General features: G+C 30.7%; 2 protein-coding genes across 3 annotated transcripts in view; both read right to left on the reverse strand.

The window, feature by feature from the left end:
* LOC144574874 (transcription factor WRKY45-1-like) overlaps nt 1-9,325 on the reverse strand; it is a 34,140-nt gene extending 24,815 nt beyond the window's left edge. Inside the window, exons 1-3 of one of the 2 annotated variants that reach the window (XM_078324974.1) lie at nt 8,968-9,325; nt 8,520-8,624; nt 7,351-7,748 (exon numbers count right to left, since the gene is read on the reverse strand). In XM_078324974.1, coding sequence (XP_078181100.1) covers nt 7,601-7,748; nt 8,520-8,624; nt 8,968-9,245 — 531 coding nt within the window. In that variant the 5' untranslated portion in view covers nt 9,246-9,325 and the 3' untranslated portion in view covers nt 7,351-7,600. Of the gene's footprint in view, nt 1-7,350; nt 7,749-8,519; nt 8,625-8,967 lie in introns of those variants that run through there. The other variant, XM_078324965.1, reaches the window with a different exon arrangement.
* LOC144574849 (Nucleic acid-binding, OB-fold-like protein) overlaps nt 1-21,888 on the reverse strand; it is a 100,400-nt gene that overhangs the window by 62,310 nt on the left and 16,202 nt on the right. The gene's annotated exons all lie outside the window — the stretch shown is intronic.

Here is a 21,888-nt window from a genome sequence, read left to right on the forward strand (position 1 = left end):
TGATTAAGATAATTCTTTTTGTGTGAAAAGTTATAGGTTTGAAATCCGATGTCTATGGATATTTAAAGTTGAAAACCTTAACCTCATCTTTATCTCAAAACTCAGAAAAAAAAATTATGACATTAAAATAGAATTTAGAAAACTAGCTCTCCATCTTTCTATCTCAACTTAGAAAATAATACCAATATTAATTTCCATATATACGGAAGTCGTGGCCTGTTCTTCAACTGTTGAAGTTAACTTTTATCTATTGATATCTCATGGTCAAATTAAAATAGTATAATAAGAATAATGGGAACGAATAAATAAACTAAGAAAGGAATAACAATATATATAAAAGCAAGGGCTAGCTCATAGCTAGCAACTTCTTGCATGTGCATTTGGCAAACTAGGAAAGCAGACAAGTGTTACTCTCCAGTACGGATATATGGGATGAAGAATAACGCGGTTAATTTGACTTTTATACCATCTCCACCACTCGGGAGCTCCAATTTATGGAATGGACACGTTATTCGATTATGGCATTATAGGCCTTATTGTGGGTCCATTATTCTGTTGTTGACTACTTGACTTGTTCTTTAATCTGCCTTTTGCATTAATCCATTGTGCTACTATTGTTAGTGAGTTGTGACGAAAGTCACGAAACCATGGTGTGACATCTCACTCTCTTCTCTAGATTTGGTGTGGTGACATTTTGAGAATATTCTAAGACTTCTCTTCTCTAGATTTTCTGTGGTCACATTTTGAGAATATTATAAGCCTTCTCTTCTCTAGATTTTCTATGGTCACATTTTGAGAATATTATAAGAGCATCTACATCCTTGAAACTATTAGAGTTTCTAATCTGACGTGGCAGTTTCTAATCCAATTTCAGAGATGTGGGAGAGTTTCTTATTTAAAAACTATGCAGGAAAGTTTCTTATTAAGAAACTGTTTATAAACTCTATGTTAGTCAAATGATTGGCTCAAATTATTTCTCATTTTTAATTTGTTGCTAACGTGGTTTAATAAAAACTCTAAAATGAGTTTCAGGAATGTGAGAGTTAGAAACTTTAAAGACCATAATTTCTAAAAAAATAGTTAACAGTTATTTAAAAATTCTTTTGAGTTTTAGGGATGTAGATGCTCTAAGCCTTCTCTTCTCTAGATTTTATGTGGTCACATTTTGAGAATATTCTAAGCCTTGACAGCGAAGTTTGTAATTTTTTTTTTTTTTAGAATATTCTAGTCCTGCTGAGTTTTCTTTCATCTTTTCATTTTTTTTAAATCGTAATATTTCTCGGGGAGATGAATAATTTGGCCAAATATAGTAAACTTAATTCAATGCATTTTCTTAATATAAGATTTGTTTTTATACATAAAATATTATTTGTAAATGACTTGTCGTCACACAAAGTTGTATAATTGATAACTGACAAAGACAAATAGGACTCTGTGCACTCCTGTTCAGTTGGAATTCTCCTGAATCATCTCCATCTACGAAATTTCTTAAGTTTCATAATTGCAATGGGGTTTCTAGCTACTTTCTACAAAAGTGCTCGATCTCTCTTGTGATTTGCTGATAACGACTTCGCTTGATATGTGCCACTATTTTTCAAGCGACACATTTTAGTCAAATCAGAGATTGTTGACTCAGGTCAACTTTCTATTGTCTTGCTCAACTTATAGCTAGCGCTTCTGTATTAAAACTTTATTTTATATTAACAAACCAGGGGCGGATACTGAGACTAATTGATCTTCATTTATTTTTAAAAATTTGTACGGATACATGATTTTCCAAATAATTTATGTTAAATTGTTATGGTTATTGTAAATTTGATTTACATTCATAGCATGAAAATTTTATATAATACACGTTCATGTTTGAACCTCATAACTTAAATTAAGTGATGAGATACTCACTATGTAGGGAGAGCCATCTAGAAACAAGATACATATACTCTGGATTTAATATAAAAATTGTCACGACTTCTTGCGAATCTAATAGATTTCTGGAGGGAAAACAATTAGGCCATGTTCAGCCTCCAATTGGAAATGGACATGGACACAGGAATTCAACTGAAAAGTACTGTTTCCGTGGAAAAAAAAAATTCAGTTCAACTTTTTTCTTTTTTTTTTCTCACGAAAACAGTAACGCGGCCGAACAGGACCTTAAAGAGTCTAAGAAAGCAAGTGATCAGAGAATCTAGAATACGCTTTGGGCAGCCAGGTGCTGGGCAACTAGACGAGAGAGAAACAATGATATTTTCTCTCGGCAAACAATTAAAGGTGTAGATACTGCTCATAAATGATAAAAGCGTTGACATTCAACAATGGTACAGTCAGTATTAGAGCTAACCTAATAGGCAACGCAAGAAGACAGAGGAAGGCTATATATTAGTTTGATATATGTATTTTATATAATTGCGTGGTTATTTTCAATTTAATTCATGTAATTAATATTTAGGAAGTAGGAATTTGAGCTGTAAATACATTTTTTTTTTCTTAATATAATTTTTGGTGAACAACCAGCCCCATAATTAACTTTCAAAATGAAAAAAAAGCATGCCATTTGAGAATATATATATATATCGATATTTGACGAATCTTAATAGCTTTCAAAGGAAAAAAAAAAAAAAAAAAAAAAAAACATATCAGATCAAGCAACTTGCTTTTTCAAAAGAAATTAAACCAATAAAAGAAGATAATTAATATTAAAGTCAAGCTAAGGAACCTCCAAGTAAACTTCATCTGGACACAAGGACATATGATCATGTGCGCTTAATTACGTTAAACTACTGTTTCCTCAAGACAAAATAGAGAGGTTAGATCTGCTAAATTATTATGTAAAATAAATAATGCAAACGGATGGGGATGACTGATGAGTGATGACCAAATTTCAAAAAATAAATAAATGAACATATACTAAATTGTACACAAATTCACAAAAGTAGATAGAGATGTTCCTTCATGATGCAACAGTTAGTACCTGTTCATTTACTCACAAAAAAAAAAAAGGTTATTATCTGTTCACAGGGGGAAAGAGTCAGAAGGTCCACGTGCCGTATTTATAGGCCCAATAAAAGAACTTGCTGGCATAATCATTGTGTACGTTGCAAATTTATTCAATATATGACGTAATCATCCAAATTATTCTTCTTTCACCAAAAGCCAATTAAATTAAATACTCGTTCTCATGTGACTCTGAGACACACCATTGGTGGAATTCGTATCCTCCTAGTTACCTGACTGAACCTGATTGAAATGGACGGTTCAGAATTACTCTCAGTCCAGATTTTTTTTAATTTGCACGAATCTCAAAGCACAATAATATTGTCCTCTTCGTCATCCCGGTAGTCACGGGCTGAGAATAAATGTGGGCTGTCCATTTCAGTCAAGTTCAGTCAGGTACCTGGGAGGATACGGATCTCCATTGGCGTAGGTAGTAGAAAATATATGTGCAAATTAAGTACTAAATTTGCTCAATTTTTTTCACGGGAGCTTAAATCATTCTTTTTAGAGGGTATTTCCCAAAGAATTGGTAAATTAAGATGTTTTTGAAAGATTAAAAAGTTAACCAAGGTTAATGTTAACATTAGTGAATTGGAGACATGAATAATATGAAGATATTTTAATGTAGAAACAACAAGATAATAATGTAATTCACATTTTTTTTGTCGAACTAGGGAGTTACAAGGAGAGTACTAAATATTTATACCTGATATATTCATAAAACTATATCACTAGAAGCTAATTAAAAAGGATTAATTTTCTATATACCCTTCAAAACTTTTTCAGTTTCCTATTTACTCTTATACTCTTCATTATATCTAATATATCCCTTAAGTCTATCTATCTTTTTCCATTTACCCATAAAAATTATTATCCACAACTAAGTATTTTCAAAATCTGTTTTTTCCCATTTTACCCTTGTTCTTTCTCTTGGTGTCTTTTATCATAAGTTTGACTGGCCGGTGGAAAAAAGAACTCTAAAATAGCATAATATTGTCCTAAACCAATTCAACATTTTAGAAAAATGTTCTAGGCCAGTGATATAAATCAAATTCAATCAATTTGGTTGGTTACTAAAGTCTGGATAGAAATTTCTATAGTAGCGGTGACATTGGAAAGAAGTTCTAGAATGAAAGTAATAATCAATATTTTGGGCGGATAGGACAAAGTGGGAAAGGAAAGACTCTTTCTAGTCAACCTGAATCCTATTTGTGCATTATTTGTATTAGTTATTCTGTAATTGCAATTGGAGGGGAGGGCTTCCATGTACAACGGCTGCTTGCACAACATGATGATGTGCTCTGTTTGAAATCTTATCTCTAAGAACAAGGTCACATATTCATCTTCCAGTGTTATAAAGAAGTTGCATTGTTTTGGCATATAAATTTGTGTAAGTGTACCAATGTCCATTCCCAATCATACCATAAAGGTGTCAATTGGATAATTTTTTTTTTTTTTTTCTGTTGTTGCTTCTTTAAGTTCAATTTGCACAAACAATGTGTTGTTATAAAATTCTTATCAAATAACACGATATATTTCCTCTATTTGAAAATATAAATATAAAGGTTGTTGATTTCTTCCATGTTATTTTGTATCATTCCAACATATAAGAATAAACAATTCAATTTTAATAAAGGATGAATATATATATACTGTAATACAGTACCAAAAGATGCACAGATCTGGATTTGAGGTTTGGGGATGTGGCTAACTAGCAATGGTACAATATGTTCCAGTATGTTTGATGTGTAGTGACTCTGTACTAACACTTGGCATAGTAAGTATGATATTGAGATAAGAGACATAGCTATACTTTGGTACTTAAAATCAGACTGATTGAAACGGAGAAGAAAGAACCAAAGAAAAAACGCCAAGCGAAGAAGAAAGAAAAATTGGAGGGTATAATAGAAAATATAAAAGTTTAAAATGTGTGGATTAACTATAAGGGTAAATAAGAAATTAAGGGTTGAATGAGTTGAAAGGTAAATATAATATATTGAAGTGTTGAGGATTAAATAAGAAAATTAACAAGAGTTGAAGAGTACACAGAAAATTAACTCAATTAAATAAAAAAAAAAAACAAGAATTCCTAGAGCAAACATATATTGTAACTTGTAAGTATATGAACTCTTTCCACAAGTCATCTAATTTTTTTTTTTTATTCTTTTATTCTTTTAAACTATTAGTAAAAAAAATCGTAGCTAGTTAACATCCTTAAATAAATTCAGACCATATATGTTTTGTTAACCAAGACGAACTACCTGGCTGTTGGACAGCTTAAGAAACGCCAAATAAAGAATTAACTAATAAGCGCGTATCGGCGCATATTAAAATTTGATAAAGTCAAATTTAGAACAAACCAAGCTCCTGCTAAATGAAGTTGCCTATGACATCATGGCGCTAACGTCAGCTAATTTCCCCTTGCTGACTCGAAATGTATGTATCTATCACGTGGGTTATTTGTTTATTATTGTTAAATCAAAACCAAAAATATTGTGGATAATGTTTCTGACTGTTCGTGGATGGGTGATCCGGTCCTCGCTTTGATAGTAACTAGATTTGCGATTAGTTGATGAATTATTCGTGTTTAATTTATTTTTTCAATGTTTTCGAATCAAATACTGAATAAAATGCAAAAAATATATAATACGTATTCGCAAATAAAATGTGTATAAAATGCGAATCACAAATTATTCGCAAAAAAAACGGTTTTTTTAAAGGGTTTTTTGGGTTTTTGCTTTCTACTGGTACCGAATCATTCTCGAATTATATCTGATATATTTTTCAATTACGAAATTTTAACTCCGTCAAACCGAACCCGAACTATTCATTTGTCAGTATGCTCGCTCCATCACTTCACCCAGACAGTTGGACCGATAAACTTTACTACAATAACTAATTCTCTATTTTTGGGGCTAAACGCAGGTCACCATATAATTATTTGAACAAAAAATGACAAGCAAGTGTAGAATAATAATTTGGAGCAGCATGTACATGCAGACATAATTAATGGTGATTTGAAAGTTCTTGTTGACTTGTAATCAACGGCAATTTGCACATTTCTACAGTGTTACTCGGGATTAGTTGAACCTTAGTCCATTATGTATCAAAATTCAATCTATCGTTCTTCAATTCAAAGATATGGAATGATTTTTTTTTGGAAAAATGACGATCTAGGCCCACATTTAATTTCAAAGATACGGAAATTATAGGGTTCCATTATGAAGCTATCATGATAGCAAAAGGTTAAAGTTATTTTCTCACTTTAATTTGCTACAAGGAGACAATCCTAAATAAGAACTTGGGAGTATGGAAAAGAAAAAAAAAATGGGGAGTGAGTTGTGACTTTCAATATTTGATGAATAATCTATCAGTGTAAATTATATTGCGTTGTATATATTACCATGTTTCTTCCATGATTAAATTGGATTATGTAATCTTATGGAACTTACATCAGAAGGCTACTATCCGCAAGAGTAAAGAGTAATTATTGCAAAGAGTACACTGACAAAAATTATTATTTTTAAATATATTGATTTTACCGATAGGAGTATCTGTGAAGATATCGTCGGCAAAAAGTATTTTTATCCTCATGAATAGCAACAGATTTGTGTAATAAAAATAATGAATTGCATTAGCTGACTCAGAAGGACAGTTTGAAAATTATTTTCAATGATGTCATAGATTAATTTGGTATCAAAAAAAAAGGTCGTGCTTATAATAAGTTTCACAAATAGAAGTTTATATTCAAGGTCCTCCGTGCAGATTCAAAACTCAACTGAAGTATTTTTTTTTTTTTTTTTTTTTTTTTTTTGGCTTAAAACCCAAATTATCACACATAAACAAATATATCTCCGTCAAAAGAAGAATTTAGCATGGAAACACTACCATGTGAACCACATGACATGTTCTGTTATAAAAATCTGAAAGCATGTGAGGTCTTTGCTAGCTCTCCATCTTTTCATACTATTATTTCTTCTGAGCATCCTCAACCACCACTACCCCGTAATGATTTATTTCTTCTAAATATTATCCTCAACTACTACAACGTAATGACTAAAATTGGGATAACTGATGATGTTATTCCTTAATTTGTTGCCACCGTGTCGAGAGGGAATCTTGTCTTCTTCTTCTTCTTCTTCTTCTTCTTCTTCTTCTTCTTTTCTTTAATTAAAATGCTGACAGTGGCTGAGAAGGGATCTTGTCAGTGGACCATTTTTATATTTCTATTTATGATTAATTATATGTAGAATTTACAAATTCATGTTAACAAGTGCAAGTATGGAAAGAATTGAGTAAACTTCTTCCCCTGAATCCATACTTTTGTTATGGTCAGTTGGCGATTATGAACATGACAAATTTATCTATCAAATTAATAGTAGAGCATACGCAAAAATTAAGAATTAAAGAAATTAAATCGTTACATTAATTCTAGACATCCTAACAAAAATACAACATGTGGCCAGAAAAGCTTAATTAATAGAAATAAAGCACTGCTAAAAAGTTTCTCCCGCTTCTTTATTCTTCTCTTTTTGACCTTGCATTCATGCATCTGATGTAGAAACACATGAACTTTTGAACTGGAATTAATTGATAATAGTTGGAGATTTTATAAATCTTGTTCATTTGGTAATTGCATGCATGTGTGTTGACCACTGCAAACTATCTCATACATGGATGGATCTTCTTCCAACTGCAGCACTGTTTTTGTTGCGCGGCAATTTAATTCATCTTTGTGAGCACACTCATAGTACAGCCTGCAATGGCAAAATTTTACATTACTTGAGAGTATTCAAGAGTTTCTTTAAAAGAACCTGTTTCCAGATATGTTGGTATTGTACCGTGTACATATTAAAAAGCTGGAAACGTATGTAAATTAAGTATTATTGAAACAATAAATAATTAGAAACCATATATAATTAAAGTATAGGGATCACCTCATAATTTACCATCTTTAATATGATAAGAGTACCCATAAGAACATGAAATATTATTATGAACTTTCTGTCTTGCATTTAGTAAATGAGGGCATCAAAGCATAGAACAATATGGCAAAAGAACTCAGCAAATTAACATCACATGAAAGCTTTTTCCATCTATTACCACCGTTTCAGTGACTACTTAGACTATTACTCCAGCAAATACAGTCTAATAAATCTCCAGATAAAGTGTTTCTATTATTTCTGTCTTCCCCACATGGTATCCTACGTTCCCACTAACCCTTGTTCTTTTCCTCAATTGCTGTTTTTTATTTTTTATTTTTTTTCTTTTGGTTTATCGGTCCCTAATATGTGAACTTCCCTGCTAAGACTATCTACATATATTTTTGTTTGTTAGATTAAATGATAAGATACTTTAATAGCCCCTGTAACATTCTCCTTTTACTATTTTAGTTTGTTGGCTACTGGTACGGAGGTTGTACCAGTTAGGGCATATTTTCGTTGGCTACTGGTACAGAAGTTGAAATTAGTGAATAATTAGTATGAATCAAAATAGACACTAATCTTGTTGGAGTTTAAGAGTTTTACCTTGGATATCTTGAATTTTGAACTTCCTCCTGCTCATAAATCCTCCAAGAATAACAATCATCCGGATTTTCTAAATATGATTTTTCTTGTGAGATAGCCCCTGACCTGTAAGTAAACACCCTGTCATTTTAATCTCCAAAAACAAAACAAAATGAAAAAAAAATAAACAAAATGTTGTCGCTTCTCTTTGGTGTAGAAGATCCTAAAAAAGAGGATATCAAATTTTATATATAGAAGAAAAAAAAAATCAATAAAGCACTCAACAAGAAAACTACTCTATCGATCTAATCCCAGTCTCCTTACACAATATAAAATTTCTCTAATGGATCTGACAAAGAATGATCAAATATGAAGTTCATGAACTGCTATGTATACAAGAATCAAAATGCAGAAACTTATATAAAACTGAAAAATCTAAAGAACATTTATTTTAGAGGAGCATGTATACCTGGACCTATTTCTTCTTCTTCTGGTATTGTTCTGAGAACTAGCGGAAGGTAATTCAAGCTGGTTCATAAATTCATTAGTTAAATTTGAAGAATTCAAAGTAATCAAAGCTCTAGAAAAACAAGCCTTTATCTCTGCTATGAGAATTAGAGCATTTGATCCTGATCTATCTTGGATCAACATGTCGAGAGAGCTGGCTGTATCAAGCCCTCTTTGCAAGTCGTCCATTACTTCTCCAAGCTCCGGTTGAGTACTTTGAGAACTATTTGCCCTTTCCATGGTACTGTTCTTTCTCTCTCTCTTAATTTACAATTAATGTTTTGTTCGCTTTGATTTCCTTTTCAGGAGTTATTGGTGAGGTTATGTACGTAGTCTCTTTTTTTTAAAGTCTGGTAGGGGCTATCAGGTGGAGGTTATGTAGTCTCAAAAAGAGATCTGAGGAGGAGATACTGACATCATTTTACCTTTAAATTATTTAATAGCTCCAATATTTTATGTTGGCATAGCACTAAATAGGAAATATATACTATGTTAGAACTTAGATAAGGATTCGTTTCGGCTGCCACCATTCACGGATCCATGCATTTTTTAAATCATATTCATATTGGGCCGGATTGAAAGTTTCCTTTATCCTGGTCTTTTAAGGATTGGGTCGAATTGATCTCATAATTGCCGGGAGATGCTACAATAAATTAAGGAAATAAATCTGCTGTTATTCTAGAGGGATCACAGGACCCTGTTATTCTGATCCAAAACCCTAACCTTTATCGAGATTCGGGTACAAAAAACTTTTTGCCCTGAAATTCGCGCGTGCAAAACTTTGAACGGTTGTCATAGAAATAACAGGATCCTGTGATCCGTTTGGAATAACAGCGAATTTATATTCATAAATTAATAACAGATGCATGTGCCAGCTTAATCAAAAAGTGCTTCAGTTGCATCTTTATTTTTTTTGGTGTTGGTAATGGTTATAAAGAGACTTTAATATTTTAAGTAAATATTGGAAGTAAAAGTATTTAACTATTTAATATTTATAAAAAAAAATTCATCTAAATTTTGAACCTCTGATCTTCTTTAAAAATTGATTCTTGCATCATTATTTTTTTAGAAAAACAAAATTTATTATCGTTGTGATAGGCGTATAATATAGATTTCTATCTAAAGTTATTCAAAATTAGTTGTTGTTAGGTACCCTTCACTATAAGTTACAACCAAATAGAGCTACTAATAAATCTCTTACTCTATTATTTGCCTATTCTTCAATGGTTTAATGTTGATCTTATGTATATATATATAGGGTCCGGCTAATTTGCTGCTGGCAGCATTTTAGCCGGAGGTGCTGCTGCCTCTTTTTTTATTTTCTAATGTCCAAACAACAAGTCCAAACCGTTAGATGTTTAATCTATATTATAATCTACTTGGAGACCAAATTTTACATTTTTTGAAATTTGTTTACTATTTATTAAGCTGGTTTGAAAACCGCTGATTTCAGTAAATTTTTGCAGCATTAAAATCAGCAGTTTTCAAACCAGCTTAATAAATAGTAAAAAAATTTCAAAAAATGTAAAATTTGGTCTCCAAGTAGATTATAATATAGATTAAACATCTAACGGTTTGAATTTGTTGTTTGAACATCACAAATTACGATATTTCCCCGTCACCACCTCTGCTGAAATGCTGCCGGCAACAATTTAGCTGTGCCCTATATATATATATATATATATATATATATATAGAGTTAGGCTGGGGTGCTATGGATAGCATAGAGGCCTCTATGCTATGGCTCAATTTTTGAGTTTTCAAAATCCAAACGGTCAATCCGAACCGTTCATCTTATTCTCCATATTAATATCTACTTGGAGACCAAATTTTACATTTTTCTGAATTTTTTTACTATTTATTAAGTATTTTACAAAATTGTTGATCCAACGGTGGCTGCACAAAACAGTAAAACCGTTGGATTAGCGATTTTCAAAGTGGCTTAATAAATAGTACAAAAATTCAGAAAATTATAAAATTTGGTCTCCAAGCAGATATTAATATGGAGAATAAGATGAACGGTTCGGATCGACCGTTTGGATTTTAAAAACTCGAATATTGAGCCGTAGCATAGAGGCCACTATGCTATCCATAGCACCCCAGCCTAACTCATATATATATATATATATAGGACGTGGCTACGGTGCTATGGGTAGCTAAGAGGCCTCCGTGCTACGGCTCGGATTTCGAGTTTTCAAAATTCTAACGGTCGATCCGAACCGTTCATCTTGTTCTCCATATTAATATGTGCTTGGAGACCAAATTTTACATTTTTCTGAATTTTTTTACTATTTATTAAGCCACTTTGAAAACCCCTGATCCAACGGTGGCTTAACCCAACAGTAAAACCAGAAACTACCGTTGGATCAGCGGTTTTCAAAGTGGCTTAATAAATAGTAAAAAAATTCAGAAAAATGTAAAATTTGGTCTCCAAGCACATATTAATATGGAGAACAAGATGAACGGTTCGGATCGACCGTTAGGATTTTGAAAACTCGAAATCCGAGCCGTAGCACGGAGGCCTCTTAGCTACCCGTAGCATATTAGCCAAAACCTATATATATATACACACACACACACACACACACACACACATATATACATATATATACACATGAGTTAGGCTGGGGTGCTATGGATAGCATAGTGGCCTCTATGCTACGGCTCAATATTCGAGTTTTCAAAATCCAAACGGTCGATCCGAACCGTTCATATTATTCTCCATATTAATATCTGCTTGGAGACCAAATTTTACATTTTTCTGAATTTTTTTACTATTTATTAAGTATTTTACAAAATTGTTGATCCAACGGTGGCTGCACAAAACAGTAAAACCGTTGGATTAGCGATTTTCAAAGTGGCTTAATAAATAGTAAAAAAAATCAGAAAATTATAAAATTTGGTCTCCAAGCAGATATTAATATGGAGAATAATATGAACGGTTCGGATCGACCGTTTGGATTATGAAAACTCGAATATTGAGCCGTAGCATAGAGGCCACTATGTTATCCATAGCACCCCAGCCTAACTCTATACACATATACTTAAATCTTGCTTTAATAGCATACTAGACTGAGCAATATTCCCTTCAGAGATATTTGAATAAATAATATTTGTGTACAGAATACCTTCCAATAAGCATTTAACTTTCGTCTTTTCTCTTCTCCATATAATAATTATCTACTGCGATCTCCTATGTTAAAAGAAGGGGGAATTTCACGTATACCCTTCAAAAACATCAAAATTACATATTCTCCCTCCAAATTTTAAAATTACATATTTTCCCCTCTAAACATCAAAAACTTACATATTTACCAATTTTATTGTCTTTTATATTAAAACACATTCTAAATTTATAAAAATACTTATTTTATTATTTTATTAAAAACATATAAAGTCCATCAGACTCAAATTTGAATCTGAACGGTTTATCTACCGTCTGAACTGCTTTTAGATCTGTGCGCAAGCTCGGCACAAATCTTGATGCAAACACACATGCATATTGAAGCCACATGCACAGATCTTAATGAGATGAGCGCGGATCAGGATTGCCTTAAGATTTGCACTTGTTAGATCTGCACGAATATTGATACACAAATCTTAAAGCGAATCTTTTTAAGATTAGCATGAATACGTAGAATATGTAGCTCTTTAAAATTTCCTCCATGCGGGCTAGATTAGCACGAATCTTGAAGTGAACATCCAATAATCTTATTGCGATGTGTGCGAATTGGACGATAGAAGAACCCTTCAGATTCAAATTTGAGTTTGATGGGGTGTTTTATGCTTTTAATGAAGAGTAAAATAAGTATTTTATAAATTTAGAACGAGTTTTTAATATAAAAAATAATAAAATGGATAAATATGTGAGTTTTTGAAGTTTAGAGGAGGAATATGTAATTTTAAATTTTAGAGGGGAGAATACATAGTTTTGAAGTTTTTGAGGGGTATACACGAAAGTCCCCCTTAAAAGAAAATTCACATGGTGTGACGTAAATACCAAATGTAGTCATGATGTCATAACAGACAAGATGGAAAAAATTATTTATCTATATTAACTGGCACCTGATCGCACATTAGGTGTCAGATCGATGCTGGCTCATGGAGATCTAGTTAAAAAAGGTGAGAGTTTGATTAACAAAAAAGTTATCAGGGAAAAATAAAATTAAATATAATTAAAAAGCCATTGCCGACATGCTTCAATTTTTTTTTCTAAAATCTAAAAAAATTAACAGTACGATTAAGGCACAAAAATATTGTTGTACTATCTGTTGTACTTCTCTTTCGAAAGATTCTTCTCGTCTCTAACATTCATGCATGATGGGTAATTACATATTTTAACATGCATCATGCATGTACAGATCGATAAATTAAATAAAAACACTACTGCATATAATTTATGCGATGCATGAAAAATTTAAGAGTTGAAATCTTTACATGATCAGAGAAAAGATGATTCATACAAAACATTAAAAAAATATTAAAAATAAGATGAAATACAGCATATCTATATATATATATATATATATATATATATATATAGACACACGAAGTAGACCAAATTCTAGTCTAATCCCAACAAACTCATCAAACCTGAATCGGTGGAATCAAACCAAATGGATTCGAAATCAATCTCATGATCAGTTAATACATTAGTAGAATTAACTGTTGGATTCTCTCCTGACGGTACCAATGTATTGCCTGGATCAAAAACTTTCTTGCCTTTTTCTTCCTTGATGCCACTAATTGAATTTGTGCTGAGATAATTCGGAGACGGATTTCTTACAGAAAAATCGAGCATTTTCTGACAACTGAATGCTGGCATGTAATTCGAAATGGTAACATGAATATTGCATGTGTGCTCGTAGAAGTAGGTGATCCTGTACATAGGTGGGTCCGAGTAGTTTTGACGTTGGACCTGTTTTGCTGATTTGCATTTCTTGTCACGGTAATAGCTGCACCTGTAGTAGCACCTGCATCAATGGGAAAAAAAAAAAATGTGCTTAGCTATCAGCATCAATGGTAGCATAATTCAGAAATTTTAAAATTTATATTTCCAATTATACCTTTTCTGCATTTTTCTTCTCCGTCACTTAGATTTATTTAGAATCCCAAAAAAAAAACTTAGATTTAATTATTTCTTTCTTCGATCCATACTGAACCTGGATCTGTACATGGTACGTATAAGAACTTTAATTTTACTTTCTCTAATGTAAAACATGCACATGTATAAGAATTTTTATACGAATGACATATATTTTATGGATGCTTGAGCTTTATTTTTATTCAAAAAATTTAAATAAAGGGTAGTCTCAACGAGCATCTGCATCTCTGGTATTATGGGAGTTTCTAATCTGATGTGGCAATTTCTAATCCGGTTTTAGGGATGTGGGAGAGTTTCTTATTTAAAAACTATGTATGAGAGTTTCTTATTAAGAAACTGTTTATAATCTCTATGGTGGTCAAATAATTGGTTGAAATTATTTCTCATTTTAATTTTATTGCTGACGTGGCTTAATAGAAATTTTAAAATTCATTTTAGGGATGTGAGAGTTAAAAACTTTAGAGACTATAATTTCTAAAAAGTAATTAACAATTATTTAGAAACTCATTTGAGTTACTGGATGTAGATGTAAATACATGTTTTTCCCAATTGGAAAACTCTGCATCTTGTTTGAATTAAGATCTTTCTACTTTAATGCGACGATGAAAACCCTGATTTAGGAATTGAGAAAAGGGAGAGAGATTATTAGAGATTAAATTTGAGATGAAGATTTAAGAGATGAGTGCCAGGTGTAAACCACAAATTAAGGCTGTAAATTCAGCTTGAAGTTTGAGAAAGGAAACTAATAAACGGACTGTTACTTTTTTTTAATGAACATCTCATTAATTATATATAATCAATTGTTAATTCCTAAATAGCCACCAATCTCAGTTGGCTCTTTCTAATAAAGAAAAAAAAGTTGCTGGTGAAAAAAAAAAAAATCCGCTTTGAGTTTCGTGCACCTTTTTTTTCCGACAGAGAGTCAACTCTCAATTTTCAAAATTTCTAAAGAAAGGTAATTTTAAATATTTAGTCAATTTTTATTTCAAAGGTTAGATGTGTATAAAGACAACATAAGTTTTAGATAAATATTCAAAAAGAATAAAATTTAGCTCTTTGATAATAGATTACAGAATGACCTGATAACAAACACAAAAAATTTTATATTTGAAAATAGTTTATAAAATTTAACTATTCACTATTTTTTTGCTTTATTTATTTATTTATTTATTTAATTATTTATTTATTTATTTATTTATTTATTTAATTATTTATTTATATATTATTTTATTTAATAGACAGATGTTGATGAGTTGGCAACTTCATTTGAACAAGAGGTCAAAATATTTGAATTAATCAATTTCAAGTACAAAACATCACGAAGATTTACTCAATGGTGCTAGAATATTTTACTTGAATAAAGGATATGCATTATATTTGTGGTTCAAAGCCAAAAGAATATACTGTTTTACAATGTGATAGTGGTGGTAAATATCGTGATGCGCGCTTTTAGATGAAAGAGAAAAAACAATAAGGAATGAAACGGTGAATAAAATTGAAGATTTAATATGATCATTAAGAATAATGTTATTACCATGCTTAATTTAACTAAATTTCTCATTTTTTAAGTTTTAATTTTTATTGTTAATATAATTTTTTTTCATACGAAACTCTATTTAAATTTTCGTTGTTAAATTAAAGTGTTTAGGAATAACAATTGTTATTTTTTTTTTGCTATTGCGTTATAGATTGCAACATCTATAATTTGTGTGATACTGAGATTATATTAAAATTTTCTTTTGTCATGCTCTTTTTGCTATTATGGAGACCATTTTACTATTTTTAATGTTCAATAGTTGGCCTATTTTTTTTTCCTTGAAATAAATCTGTAGACATAGTTGCATAAAATAAATAGAATAGATAATAAATATACTTTGTTATATAATAAATTGATAATTAACAACCTCTTATTAACTAATAATTAAAAAAAACTAAGAAGGAATAATGTAATATTTTCATCGGTTTATCTAATTCGCATTATGTCAAAAGAGTAAAATTCACTTTATGCCCGCATTTCAAAAGGTAAATGTAACCTTTATCGTTTTTCTGAAAATTGACTTCATCGGTTTTTAGGAAGTAAATCTTTCTATTTATTTGAAGAATTAAGTGCTTCATTAATGCTGATTGTTCATTAGACGTTACTTTATTAAAAAAAAAAAATTTTGAAACATGGACAAAATGATCCAAATAAAAAGTTTCTCTTACTCCGTTGCTGCCTTGAGCAAAATTCTTGCTGTTAAAATCCGCACCCCAATTTACATGGTAAGAACCAGACCAATTCCCAAGAAAGAATCAAGCATTATGCTTATTTGGGAAGAACTGTGAGCGTCTCAAATTTGCCGATTTATGACAAAGGCGAAATAAAAACTCAGCTCAAGATATTTTTGAGCAGGTGCTAGAACAGATTAGATATATTCCCATTAAGTGAATATAATAAAAAAAAATCGACAATATTCAAGTGTCGAAAATTATCTTTATGAGTAAAGAGAAAATAAAATAAAATAAAGTTAAAGGGTATATTAGACATAATAAAAAGTATAAGAGTAAATAGAAACGAATAAGTTTTCGATAATATATAAAAAAAATTAACCCAAAAAATATATTATTATTGTAAATGATAGCATAATTTAGCTTATCTTCAACTTGGATTCCTCAAATGTGGCCCATCAATATGACCCCATTTGATGTATTTTATGAACCGATGAAGTGGCGGGCACTGTTGACGATGTTTACAGATGTGTTTTCTTTTTTCCTCTTTTATATTAGCAACTTATCTTATTTTTTCGGAAACAGAAACGACGTGACTTTGTTAAGAAACTTACCTTATATGGAAGTATACTATGTATTTAGATAAGGTGTTGCCTGTTCCATGCAGGGTATCAACTATATTTTTTGTTTTGAATGAGAGGGTTGGATTAGGGCTGCACAAAAAATTTGTAGTTCGTGATTCGAATTGAGTTTGATTCGAAAAAGTTCTTAAAAAATTTGATTTGAAATTAATTCAAACTAAATTCAAACTGAACCTGGTTCGTTCAAAATAAGTTCGCAAACTATTCTAGTTCGAATCTCAAAGTAACGTGAACCGTTGATTTCCGTTAATGACTTATGTTAGCTAATGACTTAAAAGTTAAAATATAAACCGCCCAGTCATAACTCATAACTCGTAATTCGTAACTCTCGCTCTCAATTCTAAAACCCTATACGACTTTCACCTCTTGCTTTCGGCGACTACGATCACTCTTCCTTGTCGTAAAAAAATTCGTAAAAGATTCGAAATTGAGTTCGTAAAAAATTCGATTCGAAATTAATTTAAATCAAATTTAGTTCGAAATTAATTCAAACCAAACTCAAACCGGAATAAGTTTGATTCGGTTCGATTCGTTTGCAGCCCTAGGTTGGATATTTGGGATCAATCCATTCAATACTTTTTTTAAAATACATATTATTATAATTAATTATTTCTTTACACGGATTTTGCCGACATTTTTATTTTTACTCATTTTTAAAAATATTTTAATAAAAATAACCAAGGTCTGATGAAAATTTTAAAAATGTCCAAAACGCAAAAAAAATCCGCGTTCCCGAATAAAAATTCGGAAGAGCGGAATAAATCCGCTTCCCCGAATAAAAATTCAGAAGAGCAGAATAAATCCGCTTCCCCTAATAAAAATTCGGAAGAGCGAAATAAATCTGCTGTCCGGCCCTTTTTAATTCAAAATTTTAAATTATTAAATAAAATTATTAATTTAACGATCGTTCAGAAATTATATGACCGATTAAAACGAATCTAAAATTTCGAAATACATAATTAGTTATAAATAAAAAATTCATTACAATTCCATTGAATCATTTAGAAAAGAAATTTAAAATTTGATTTGTATTAATAAATAAATAATTGAATTCTAATTAAAAGTATAATTATACGAAATTATTCGTACAAATAAAATATAGAATTTATAAAACTCGTTCATTTAAGATTTTTAGAGAATTAATTGAATATATATAATTATAAAAAAGAAAATCGAATTATTAGAATCTTAAATTGAGAAATAAATATACGAATTATCTGTACGAATATATGATTTATTTAATTATTTACATAATTTTTTCTTATTTTTAATAGGTTAGAAATTTAAATAAATTTTTTCTGTAATATGTATATGCCTTCAATATAGTTGTGTTAGCGGTTTGTAATAGTTAATTATAAGAAAAAATATTGTTCAACAAAGACAAGTTTCATTTTAAATCAATTTATTTGTTTGTCGAATTTTGATTTTAATGAATTTATTATTGCCGGTTTGATTTATTTGTTTGTTGTATTGTTGCTCTCAATTTTATTTTGTTTTTTATAACATAGAACAACCCAAAGCACAATAAAACTTGTCACTTGTCATGCACTTGATGTCTTATTTTAATTGTTGAACTTGTCTCTGACCTGACGGCTACTATTTTTCAAATTACAGTCGAAAAGTAAGACTATACACGGGCCGGTACTTCTACTGCAGCATTGGTCATGGTCACGGCTACCAGTGGGAGTACCTCCACCGAATGCCTCGCCAAAATGGGTAGACCCCAATGGTGCAGAATGCCCGGTATTTGGCAAGAAATGGCACGGAAAGCACGAGTTCACCAACCAACCTCACGGAAGGCCAGTAGGTATCAGGCTGGTCCGAAGTTAGATTCAGAGTTTGGGTGAGATGCAGGTGATCTGGACTCCGTACCAGGATCTATACAATGCGGGTGATCTGCCACAGATTGTAGCGGATGATGCGGAGATGTGGTTCTACAGGGGTCATCTGGTTTGCTTCTGGATAGTGGAGCTCTGTCAGTTTGGATATGATCCACTCATCCTCGCAGATCCAGACGTCCCGATATATGTGATCAGGAGTCTACACAAGTACTGGTAAGTTATGTTCTTTTAACATATTAATTACAGGACGCCCCACGCTAATTACCCCGATCATGATTGGAGTTCGCATTACTCGGAACATTACGAGAGGGCAGCGAATATGAGTGCCAACTTGTGGCAGATGCTGGTGGATGGGATGTAGTTCCAAGGACGTCCCCTATTGAGATATCAGGCTTGGTACCTACGGATCTGCATGGCATCGGTGTATCTAGAGAGAGATTACGGCAATTTTCTTCGCTCGAAGATCTTCATAGAACATGGTTTTACCCCCACTGGGCGGAAATGTGCTTTGGGTTGTTCTATGTTATAAAAAACAAAATAAAATTGAGAACAACAATACGACAAACAAATAAATCAAACCGGCAATAATAAATTCGTTAAAATCAAAATTTGACAAACAAATAAATTGATTTATAATGGAACTTGTCTTTGTTGAACAACATTTTTTTCTTATGATTAACCATTACAAACTGCTAACACAACTATATTGAAGGCATATACATATTACAAAAAAAATTATTTAAATTTCTAACCTATTAAAAATAAGAAAAAATTATGTAAATAATTAAATAAATCATATATTCGTACATATAATTCGTATATTTATTTCTCAATTTAAGATTCTAATAATTCGATTTCCTTTTATATAATTATATATATTCAATTAATTCTCTAAAAATTCTAAATGAACGAGTTTTATACATTCTATATTTTATTTGTGCGAATAATTTCGTATAATTATACTTTTAATTAGAATTCAATTATTTATTTATTAATACAAATTAAATTTTAAATTTCTTTTCTAAATGATTCAATGGAATTGTAACGAATTTTTTATTTATAACTAATTATGTATTTTGAAATTTTAGATTCGTTTTAATCGGTCAGATAATTTCTGAACGATCGTTAAATTAAAAATTTTATTTAATCATTTAAAATTTCGGATTAAAAAGGGCCGGACCGCGGATTTATTCCCCTCTTCCGAATTTTTATTCGGGGACGGAGATTTTTTTTGCGTTTTGAGTATTTTTAAAATTTTCATCAAATCTTCGTTATTTTTATTAAAATATTTTTTAAAATAGATAAAAATAAAAATGTCGGCGGATTTTGAATTCATTATCTCACACATCAGAAAACATGTGATAGAGTACCTTTTTTATTCATATAACGTACGAGTTATAATGCAACAATGTTTTACTCTATTATTCATACGTTGCATGAATTAAAAATTTCTCTATCAAAATAGGAGTATGATAATTTCCCCTCAAATTAATCCCGAGCACGCCTCTCAAGTATTTAATGTCTGACTTTTTATTTTCAGTGCTCATATCCAAGCTTATAAAATTATGTTTATAACTTTTTATAATGCTACTCGCAAGACTTTAAACCTTTATCTACAAGCATTTAAATCATAAATCTGAGTAGTTTTAACTCCTAACTACTTTTATTTTCAAGCCAAAAAAGAAAAGATTTCTTTCACCCATTCTTTTTTTTTCTTTGATCATTCTTGTCCATTTTTCCGACGGTTCATGATGTATTTAGCAAATTTAAAAATACAAACATTTTTTACTTGATTTTTCTTTCAAGTGAGACTCATGAAGAAATATTTTTGAGTTATTTTCAAATCGTTGTTTTTACTTCTTCTTTTTAAGTAAAGACCATTAACACTTTAAATTCTCAAGTTTCTAAACCTCAGTCCATAACATTTTAAACCTGACATGAAAACTATAATTAAATGTTAGACACAACTACTTTGAATGTTTGGCACAACTACTATAACTAGTTGTAGATAGAAGTTTAAGTGCGTGATACTATATGATCGACATGAGAGGTTCAAAAGCTTGAACATAGAAGTTTAAATGGTAAACATCAAAGATTTAAATAGTAGATATCATAGGTTTAAATGATTGAAGACCGAGATTTAAAAACTTGAAAATTTAAAGTGCTCATGAGCTTTACTTTAAAAAAAATGACTCGAAAATAACTCAAAAGTATTTCTTCATGGATATCATTTGAAAAAGAAAATCGAGTAAAAAACATTTATATTTTTAAATTTGCAAAAAACGTTCATCACGTATAGTTAGAAAAATGGAAGAGAATGATTAGAGAAAAAATAAAAAATAAAAAAAGGGTGAAAGGAATATTTTCTTTTTTTAGTTTGAAGACAAAAATAGTTAGGAGTTAAAACTATTTATATTTTGAATTGAAATGCTTGTAGATAAAAGTTTAAATGTTTGCGATTAATATTATAAAATGTTATAAACAGAACTTTAAAAGTTTAAATATGAGTAATGAAAATAAAAATTAAACAAAATAAGAAAAAAATTTATGTTAAATTAGTTGAGAAGCGTGCTCGAATATATAATGGCTCAGAAAATCAGAACATTTCCCATCAAAATATTCTCCCGGTTTTATCACTATAGAGATGGCAATTAGATAGATCAAATTGAGTTAATCTCTCATTGGAATATTGGATTCGGTTCTGTTTGTCTTCTAGTAATTAATTGTTGGATTCTGGATTGTCTCATATCAAATCGGATTTCAAGTCATCTAGATTTGAATTGTTTCGGATTTTGAATTGTGTCGAATCGAATGAATCAGGTTCAATTCAAGTTGATTTGATTAATTAAAATAATCAAGTTGGATTTATATTATAGCCAGGTCTCCATCAATTGGACGGGGTTCTTCACGTTGATTTAGAACACTCTGTGCAGCACGCAATGACGCAAACAATGATTTAATTGTCACGTTGGCGAGTGCTCAAATGAAAATAGGTATGAAAATATATAATTATTATAATGAAAGAAAATTTAAATTAAGATTGCTGGTACAAAAATCTGAGGGATGGTTGGAGAGGCGGTGTCAATTTG

This window comes from Carex rostrata, chromosome 2, assembly GCF_964058835.1.
Source record: "Carex rostrata chromosome 2, lpCarRost1.2, whole genome shotgun sequence".
NCBI lineage: Eukaryota > Viridiplantae > Streptophyta > Magnoliopsida > Poales > Cyperaceae > Carex > Carex rostrata.